A 10547-nucleotide genomic window follows, 5' to 3' on the forward strand; every position below is an offset into this window, starting at 1 on the left:
GGGGACAAACACTCGAGATCTCGCAAAAACAAACTCAAGATCTCCCAAACCTAGTCAGTGTTTGTCCCAAGTACATACCTTTTCTCAGGGTTTTTTTTACCTTGTGAGACTTTAAGCTCAACCGTGCAAACCGTGTATTTCTACACACTTCTGTTCCTGAGAAATCGCAAGCTAAACAGTGGCTAGTTTTCATCAAAATCGCTGTGTTTTTTTCTAGAAATGGAGATATAACGTCTTTCATGAAATATGAAGTGTTGCCTGTAGTTTCCGGGAAGTGACCTAGCGAGACCTGGCGAGACTGCCACCTAGTGATAGACCCACGAAAATGGCCTGGTTTTGAGCTGACGTGCCTGCGTCACTGATTCGACCCAAAGCGGCAACCGAGTTATGATAAAATGTCTAGATTGTGCGTTTTCATGAGTTTTCGATCGTCATATATTTCATTTCCATTCATCACAGAGTTCCCAAAATCACATATAAGGTGTGTTAGAGTGTCTAGTTTCGTAATTTTAAAAAAAAGAGCTAAAAACGTAATATTACGTTTTTGGCACTCAACGCATGGGAAGGAAAAACGTAATATTACGTTTTTGGCACTCAATGAGTTAAAAATGAAATAGAGTAATGAGGCTATTTTTTAAATGTAAGGAGTAGAAAGTACAGATACTTGCGTGAAAATGTTAGGAGTAAAAGTAAAAAGTCGGCTCAAAAATAATTACTCTAGTAAAGTATAGATACCCAAAATTTCTACTTAAGTAATGTAATGAAGTATTTGTACTTCGTTACTTGACACCTCTGAAAAAATCAGTCAAACCAAAAGTACTTTATAAATTAAAGCTTCAACAAATGGACACTTTGGTCAGCAACTCACACAATTGAGTATATTACCCTGATAACATTTGGGTAAGACTTCCTCCTCTCATCAAGCCCCCCCGAATTACTCAAACCAGTTCATTATATCAGGATGAACCAACTCCCAAATTGGTACAAACCATGGCACTCAATGAACACAGGGGCGTCTACACATTATAGTGAGAAATATGTATCAAATACAGTTAAAAGGGTACCTATTAGACAATTCACTTCATAAGGCCTACACAATAACATTTCTATGTGGTCACATTACACACACAGAAAACACTCTATGATGGTTAATTGAATCTGCGAGGGCGCAAATGTGCCACTTATGAATGCACCCCAGCCATATAGCTGTCTCAAGACATGCACAAACTTCCCTAAAAGTACCAGGAAACCCACTGCTCACCTGCGGTAAGACGCAGACGTTTTTAACAGGCTGGAAAACAAACTGTACATCAAACAGATATCTCCTACACACATACATTGTTTGGAAGACTAACTTTTGACTATTCCGGGCAAACAAATTTACCGCGAACGTATGTATGAATGAATGGATGCGTGTGAAATGTTTGACGCGATAACAGAATGTGTGCACCCATCTGTTTATCCACATTTAACACCACACAAACTACAACAGTAACAAATGTTTTGCGGCAGGGGAAAACATGCATGACATGAACATAAGTCCTTGAGCTGAGCAAATCGTATATAAAAGTTGAGTACGGCCGCCATTAGGACGCGTGAGGAGGTGCCTACAGTGGGTCCCTGTTAAGTTTGGACGGGTTCCTTCAGGAATCACGATCCCTATTTTCTCGGCAGAAATAATAATAATAATAATAATAATAAGCTTTATTTGTATAGCACCTTTCATACACAGAATGCAGCTCAAAGTGCTTTACATTTGAAGCATGTAACAAAATAATAGTCAGTCAGTCATTATCAATCACATTTCTGTCATAAGACTGGCAGCCTTAACCCTCTTACCCCCCACAAGCACGCCATATATGGCAATAATATGGCAACTGTGGCAAGGAAAAACTCCCATATTCCAGGAAGAAACCTTGAGCAGAACCTGACTTAATAGGGGGAGCCCATCTGCTTCTGGCTGGCTGCGCCCTCCAATAGCAGCAGATGTAGAATAATCTGAAAAAGTAGTCTACAGGATAAGATGAGTTAACTAAAAGCTTTCCTGTACAGGTATGTTTTCAGATCTTTTTTAAAAATACTTACTGAACTCGCCTGCTTGATGTACAGAGGCAGGGTGTTCCATAGTTTGGGGGCATAATGGATAAAAGCAGCTTCTCCACTTTGTTTGTGGAGCACTTTGGGTATGATTAAAAGATTAGAATTGGATGATCTAAGTTTCCTTTGTGGTTGATAAGATATTAAAAGCTCAGAGATATATGAAGGTGCTATGCCATTCAGAGCTTTGTAAGTAATTAACATAACCTTAAAATCAATTCTATAGGAAATAGGGAGCCAATGCAGTTCAGCTAACACAGGGGTGATGTGTTCTCTCTTCTTAGTCTTAGTTAAAAGTCTAGCTGCAGAGTTCTGTATGAGTGCCAATTTCTTTAGATGTTTTTTGGGAAGACCAGTGAAAAGTGCATTGCAGTAGTCTAACCTGCTAGTGATAAAGGCGTGAATTAGTTTTTCTGCATCTTGTTGAGTTAAAAAGGGCCGCACTTTGGCAATGTTTCTCAAGTGGAAATAGGCTGTTTGAGTAACTTTACTGATATGGGGCTTAAAACTTAACTCTGCATCTAAGATGACACCGAGGCTTGTTACTTTTGGTTTGACCTGGTGTGCCAAGTTCCCCAGATTACTAAGAACAATATCTCGCTTTAGTTTTGGTCCCACCAAAAGTACCTCTGTTTTGTCATCATTTAGTTTCAGAAAATGTTTGCTCATCCACTGATTAATGGAGGTTAGGCATGCAGTGAGGGAGCAAAGGCCATCAGGGTTAGTTGGCTCCACAGAAATATACAATTGGGTATCATCTGCGTAGCTATGGAAGTTTACATTATGCTGACTTATGACATTTCCCAATGGAAGCATATATAGGGAAAATAGCAGGGGACCAAGGCAGCTCCCCTGGGCCACACCAAAAGGCAAGTCATGTTTTTCAGATACATGATCTCCTAGACTGATATAAAAATCTCTGCCAGTAATGTAGGTTTGAAACCAGTTTAGAGCATTATCAGAGAGACCCACCCACTTCGCAAGGCGGTGAATTAGGATGCTATGATCAATGGTGTCAAATGCCGCACTCAAATCCAGAAGAATAAGGATTGAGACTTTGTTTGAGTCAGTAGCCAGTCTGAGATCATTGACTATTTTTACTAGAGCCGTTTCTGTGCTGTGATTTGATCTAAAACCTGATTGGAATTTTTCAAGGATACTGTTTTCGTTGAGGAAGGTATTTAACTGATTACAAACAACTTTTTCAAGTACTTTGCTCAGGAACGGTAGATTTGATATAGGCCTGTAGTTGCTCAGATTGGTATGGTCAAGATTTGACTTTTTAAGTAAAGGTTTCACAACAGCGGTTTTAAAAGCAGTTGGAAATATACCTGTTTCTAATGAGGTATTTATTAACTTGAGAATAAAGGGAGCTAAGCTATCATATACTTTTTTGAGGAATCTAGTAGGGATTGGATCTAAAACACATGTTGAGGAGCCGGTTTGAGTTATAATTTTACCAAGCTCAGATTGAGTAATAGTGCTAAAGGACCTTAATTTTGGGGGGCTATTTTTGGGTGTACTATCAAACATGTTACTTGTGTTACCAATAGCCTCCCTTATAGAAATTACTTTGTTTTTGAAGAAGTCTGCAAATTTTTCGCACCTTAGAGAGGATGCCTGACTGAGTGTATCAAAAGGTGTTTGATGCAATAGCCTATCAATGGTAGAGAACAACACCCTAGAGTTTCCACTGTTTTCAGCAATTACCTTAGAGAAGTGGTTCCTTCTCTCATTCCGAATAGCTCTATTATAATTTGCTATTTTTTCTTTTAGAATGGCACGGTGAACCTGTAACTTAGTTTTTCTCCATGTTCTCTCAGCTTTTCTACATGATCTTTTTAGATCATGGATATTTTCGTTCATCCAAGGTGTCAGTTTGCTACAGGGCCTTTTTTTAGTCTTTAAGGGTGCCACACTATCAAGCATAGCGCCTAATTCATGATTGAGAGCCTCTACCATTTGATCAATGGGATGATGTAAAATATCTAAATCTATGGAGTCTATAAGAGCTATGAACTGCTGTTCTGCTCTAATGTCCAAGAGTCGCGATTTGATTGCAATTTCGGGATGAATTTTTGGAGTATGTAGTACTATATTAAAAGATACACAATAATGATCAGACATATTTATATCATTTACTGATAAGTCTGTGACTTCTATCCCTCTAGAAATGACTAGATCGAGGGTGTTGCCAAGAAATGGCACAAACTGCAGTTGACACAAACAACCACAAGGTGTCACTTGGGTGCCACTACTATTTTTGATGCGACTGACTTACTGCTTCCATGACGCAGCGGGGGCACGGGAACTTAAATTGATCACGGTAGTTTAAGCTTACACTTGACAAAACATTCTAATATGAAAATGTAGATGCAATTGTTGTAAAATGGTGCAGCTCCTTTAAGAAAGCACGTGTGCAGGGATGGAGAGAGAGAAAGCGAGAGGGGATATGTGTGTTAGAACTTAGCGTGTGGAAAAAGTACGTGCTGTTGAGATTGGAGCAAGTCATATTCAAAATAATGCAAAAAAAAAGCAATTATCCTCATTCATTGCAACCAAAGCATGTCTGCTTGCCGACGTTCAAACGAAAAATATATCAAAGCACCTTTTGCGTTTGAATGTAGCACGAAAAAATGTTTAAACAGCTGGACAAATGATTTAGCTAATTGATTATATAACCTGTACAGCAGCAATTGTTGAAGATTTACCTGTACAAGTACATTGACCGTAGCCCAGCCTAACAGCATGTTGTAGGCCTACTGTAGAAATTTCACTTAAATTGCAACCGCAACATGCCTGCTTGCCAACGTTCAAACGACAACGAAAAAGATAATAAAACAACAAGAGGGTTGAGTCTGAATGAAACTGAGTTTTTAGACACTGAGTTTTTGTAGTTAAGAAATATTTTCGTATAAAAAAATGGTCATTCTTCAATCTCCTTCACTGACGCCTATGGAAAACATGCTTAACGTCCCAAAACAACGATCAATGATCATCAAATTTCTCTCTCATATTGCTCCTCATAACCATCTATAAAAAAGTATTTTTTCTTTTCTTTTTGAGCACATCCGAATCCCAGGACATAACGCACTGGGCCTTATAATAGGCTCGAGATATAATTCCAAAGGGGGCAGATAGGGGCCACTGCACTTAAAACTTAAAAAGATGAAGCTTTCCGAACTTTGAAATTGCGATCAGTGACTGGCATCGGGTGAACGAAGCTTTTCGAAGTTGAACAGGCTATTAAAAACTATTTGCGCACCTCCATGTCACAGGAGAGACTAGGCTCTCCCTTCTATGAAAAAAACGTTAGGCTACCTGCAAACTGGCCTATGATTTCATTGCTGAGTTTGCGGCAAAGCAAGAAAATGTTTTTTTTCCTGAGTCAGGATATGGCGAGTCAGTGTCATTTATTTGTCCAATGTTAGCCTATAGATACAGACCAGTACATCTTATCAATAGTTTGAATGTCGTGTGTGTTTCTGCTCATTGACAAATACCGTTCAGCACATTGATTCATGCCCAATTAATTCCCCCTGTTAAAGTGTTCGCCTTTGTTAAGCGTTCATCTTCCGATAGTTCGTCAAAGTGACGCTTCACTTTCCGTGCTCTAACATTTTCAAATGTACTCTGAACCCCCATTTATTTGCGAGTGTCTGCGCTGTAGCCTTGGCCTGGTCAAAGGCACGCAGGTAGTCAGAAAGGACCGGTATAGAATTTTCCAGCAATTGCATTGCGGGGGTAGCGACGGAGGTCACAGGCCCTGGTGCGACTGCACTTGCTGCACCTACTATATTTACGCCACTGCGTGGAGCGCTAATGTGTCTACTGTAAATCATTCATGTGTGAAAGTCATTAGGCTGGAAGCGCTAATGTGTCTAAGCTCATTAGTCTACTTTCAATAGGCCTACTGTACAGCCTGAGAGGGGGAACATAGCCTACTGTAGAGTAAACAATCAGTTTACTTAGTTACATTTGTTTAGTTAAATCCAGTTTTCTACTCTATCTCCATGATATGCTTAGCCTATAGAAAGACGAAGTCGGGAAAGTGCTTCAGAGAAAACGTATTTATTGAAATAATGAACAGTCTACATTCAACATTCTACAGTCTAAATTTAAAGCACGTTGAATCCCTGGGAATATCTGCATGTTGTGCGGAGGAATTCGTTGATCTTATTGATGCAGTCCTTCAGTTCACTCCTCCCCATAGCAGGGAACTTTCGTTGTAGTGTTGAGACCACAAAGTGTTTCACATTCTGCGGCAGTGCTCGCTTGCCCTTCGCTCCATCCCAGTTGGTGGTTTTGCTCCAGGCTTTATAGTGTTCCTCTGTGACGATGGACCTGAAGAGCAGACATCCGTATCTGCCCACTTGGCCGTAGTTCTGTTGGTGAATCTTAGCGTGGTCTTCGGGACCAACATCACGCAAGGTCACGTCTGCGTGTTGACTAGGAACTTGGATGCTGTCGTTGAGTGTGACGGAGAGGGCCAATGGAGACATCTGCAAGGAGGACGTTTCTGGAGCTGGTGTCGAGGTGCACCTGGGGATTGGTCTCTCAGGCGTCGAATAACTTCTCTGCTCACGTAGCGTCGCCTGAAGTTCTCCGATTCCAGCTCTCATCTCCTGTAAAATGTCTCTGTGGCTCTCCAAGTGGCTGGTCTCTCGGAGTTGTTGAAGCTCTCGTTTGAGGTTGTTGACCTCCGCTTTCAACCGATCATTCTCGGCGTCTCTCTCGGCTACTCGAGCTTTCTCCCCTCCCCCACCCCCTTCTTTCACAAGCAGTGCAGCTTTCTGAAGCGGTGCCTTTTGAAGCTAATGTAACAAATACCACCAATATTGTTGTGTGGCAATAAAAGTATCCAGGGTTTGCCTAAATATATAAATAAATTAAGGACATACAATCCTTAACGTGAAAAAGCTTAACGTAGCTTAATGTCCCAAAACAACAAGTCGTTTTATGCGCTCATTATAAAGAAAGTTTAACGTGTCCCAAAACAGCTGTCAATTAATCACCAAACGTCAAGAGGGTTGAGTCTGAATGACACCGAGTTTTAGACACTGAGTTTTTGAAGTTAAGAAATATTTTCGTAATAAAAATGGTCATTTAACCAATAAAGGCTGAAAACATGTACAGTAAAAATGTAGGCTATACAGTACATGCAACCCAGCAGAAGACTATTATAGGCTATTGGCAAATCATTGAGCATCATTCACACATTGTAGCCTATTCTGCACAGTTTCTACACGTGGAGCGCTAATGTGTCTAGGCATACTGTAAATCATTCAAAATGTGTGAAAGTCATTAGGCTGAGAGCGTGTCTACTGTCAGTGACTAATGCGAGAAGCGGGTTCTGTGTTGTAGGCTATGCATTTTTCCGACACTTGGCTGCAAGCTCCCCTCCCCCACCCCCTTCTTTCACAAGCAGTGCAGCTTTCTGAAGCGGTGCCTTTTGAAGCTAATGTAACAAATACCACCAATATTGTTGTGTGGCAATAAAAGTCTATCCAGGGTTTGCGCAAGTAGCCTAGCCTAAATAGGCCTATATAAATAAATTAAGGACATACAATCCTTAAAGCTTAACGTAGCCTAGATTAATGTCCCAAAACAAGTCGTTTTATGCGCTCATTATACATGGATTTCTATGAAATGTCACGAAAACATGCATGCGCAACCAAGAGGCAGAAAGCACCATAGAACAGCATAGAGCAATGCAAAAGAGCAAAAGAATAAAATGAGTTTTTGTGCTGACAACTGCACCAATTCGAAATCACGATGGTTAGAGAATGTTAAATATGTTCAATATCCGTAACGGAATGCATGTCTTCGCCAAAAATGACAAAATACGATGTTATGTTAATAATGCAAATGAACGGCACACTTTGAAATATAGTCGGAAATGAGATGTTATTATCATTGAGACAACAGGGGTATACAATAAAATCCGATTGTAGCTTACAGCAGCCGACTATTTAGGTTAAGTTTATAACGTTGTGGACGGCCACCAAGCGTCTTCTGCCCCACGGCTGCGGCACAGTCTTGAGTGACCGGATTTGTTTTCCTTTGTCATATGAATGCTGTCATTTTGTTAACATTACTGTTAAGGAGATGCTGTAGGCAAAGGCTATATTTCAACCTCGTTAGTGTCAGAACTATTCACAAGTTTTCTGGGCAGCATTTTTATGTTCTGTTAGCAATCGAACTTCTCATGACTACCGACAAAGTAGCCTACTGCCAGCTGACGAAGCTCTCATTTTAAAACATTACTGAGAGACAGACACTGTACAATCAAGAAATCTTGCCACTGAATCCAAAACTATGTTTAACATTATGTACAATGCTTAGGCTACAGTGGACTAGCATGTTGCAGGGGCTGCTAAAAACACAGAGAAACGCACTGAAAACTCGGCCAATCACAGCCCTTGCTGTCGAATGTGCCATCTGGTTCGACCGTGAAACGCTACAGCGGACTATGCTGCCCCCAAGCGGCTGCAGTTGTACTTACATTTCACCATTCACCATGATCGTGAATGAAGTGTCAATTTTTAACGGGGACCCACTACTATAAGCCACGGCATCACACGGTGCGTCAGTGTCCACTCAATAAAGGACTTTTTATCAGCAGAGTGCCTCGGGATCTACCTTCATTCTCTTCAATCCTATCTGCCCATTTCCCTTGAAGAACACCTAAAACATTTTATTTACTCGTGACCCACTGCAGCGCTCTTCCATTTTTTTCTCTTCAAAAGAATTTTTTTTTTATATCGGTCTGTCCGAGTGACATTTAAGCCTATATTATGTAGCCTAAATATATCCAAAATATAGCCATTGCCGTAAGGGTACATTGTGTGTAGGCTACCCTATGGAAAGTGAATAGGTTGGAAATGACTGCTTTTTAGCCACCTGATGCTCATTCTGGTGTAGGCTGTGACAAGATAAGGAAAGTAAAGTGTATCAATTAATATACAAGTATATTAAATCAAATATATTTAAATTAGGCCTGACGTAATTAATTTGCAAATTAGCGTGTGACGTCATCTAGCGACTTTTGGACCTGGCTTTAGCTACTTTCCATTTGAAATAGTTGGCAACACTGTCAATAACAATAAACTGATAAAACTTTTCTTCACCAAGGCACTCCAAGGATTATTGTAAAATGTCTTTATTATTATGACATGTCCACTAAGGACTTTAAAGTTGCCCACGCGTAGCGGTTGCCCTGAAGAAGGCCCAATCGTCGCTACGTGTGGGCAACTTTAAAGTCCTTAGTGGACATGTCATAACAATAAAGACATTTTACAATACTCCTTGGAGTGCCTTGGTGAAGAGGTTTTTTTCTTTTCAACTAATTTTGGACAAACAAGCACCTTGAACCAAAGAGCACCCACCAGAACACATCTTTTTTTCACAATTCTCCAAAGGGACTGAGCACGCCTCTGACTTGCAACAACAATAAACTGATCTTGAATGTGTCTAAAACAAATTGTATAGTAATCGGTACAAATCATTCTTTAAGTTCAAAACCAAAGCTTAGTCTCACAATAAATAAAACAGTGATAAAGCAACTAGAAGAAGAAAAACTTCTAGGAGTCATCATTGACAATAAATTATCATGGGATAAACATATACAAAAGGTTGTGACTAAAATGGGAAACGCCATATCAATAATTAAAAGATGTGCTAAATATTTAACGCACCAACTTGTGAAGCAAGTGATATAGGCTTTGGTTTTGTCTAATAAGGAAATTGCAATTGGTCCAGAATAAAGCAGCAAGAGTAGCTCTTTCTAATGAACTAATGTTATTTAGATGCACAAATCATTAGGTTGGTTAGATGTCAAAACTAGATTTTTGTCATTATTGATGTTTTTTATTAAGAATGTCATAATAACAAAATCACCTTTTATTATTTATAGAAATTTGTCTTTCAGTTCAGTGGCACACAATTCAACAAGGCATGCAGTTGGAGGTTGTTTCACCTTACCAAGATCCAAGACTATGATTCAACGTACAGTTAAATATAGGGCAATGTAACAGTGGAACTCACTCCCTTATACTATTACTCAATTAAATCTTCATAGCTTTAAAAAACAACTTAAAAGTCATTATCTAAATATTAACTTTAATTTATGCTGCTGAAAAGTCTGTTTGTGTATTTTTGTTTTGTATTTGTCTTGTGATGTAAACCATGTTTTATGTGAAATGTAATTATGTATTGTCTGTGTATTCTCTTGTATGTCATGTCCGTTGTCATCTGTGTATTTCTATATTGTATTTGTCACATTGATGATAGACCCCAGGAAGAATAGCTGCTGCTTTGCAAAAGCTAATGGGGATCTAAATAAAAACAAACAAAAAAAAAAACAACCTTGGCTCCCCCACACAAGGCAGTGCATCACTCTTTTTCAGTGGTGGAGCTCGTAACCCTGTCATATCCCAACAGCGATTTGA

At 39.6% G+C, this 10547-nt stretch overlaps 1 protein-coding gene across 2 annotated transcripts in view; it reads left to right on the forward strand.

Moving 5' to 3' along the window:
* LOC143111736 (solute carrier family 35 member F4-like) overlaps positions 1 to 10175 on the forward strand; it is a 75139-nt gene extending 64964 nt beyond the window's left edge. For both annotated transcript variants that reach the window (XM_076273992.1, XM_076273993.1), the window contains one exon: positions 10013 to 10175. In XM_076273992.1, the coding sequence (XP_076130107.1) occupies positions 10013 to 10114 (102 nt within the window). In that variant the 3' untranslated portion in view covers positions 10115 to 10175. The remainder of the gene's footprint in view (positions 1 to 10012) is intronic.
* Positions 10176 to 10547: the final 372 nt, after the last annotated feature.

The sequence above is a fragment of the Alosa pseudoharengus genome, unplaced genomic scaffold (genome assembly GCF_046254945.1).
Source record: "Alosa pseudoharengus isolate Yale_2024_CS ecotype anadromous, Long Island Sound unplaced genomic scaffold, YU_APseudo_1.1 YU_APseudo_1.1_scf_8, whole genome shotgun sequence".
Taxonomy (NCBI): Eukaryota; Metazoa; Chordata; class Actinopteri; order Clupeiformes; family Clupeidae; genus Alosa; species Alosa pseudoharengus.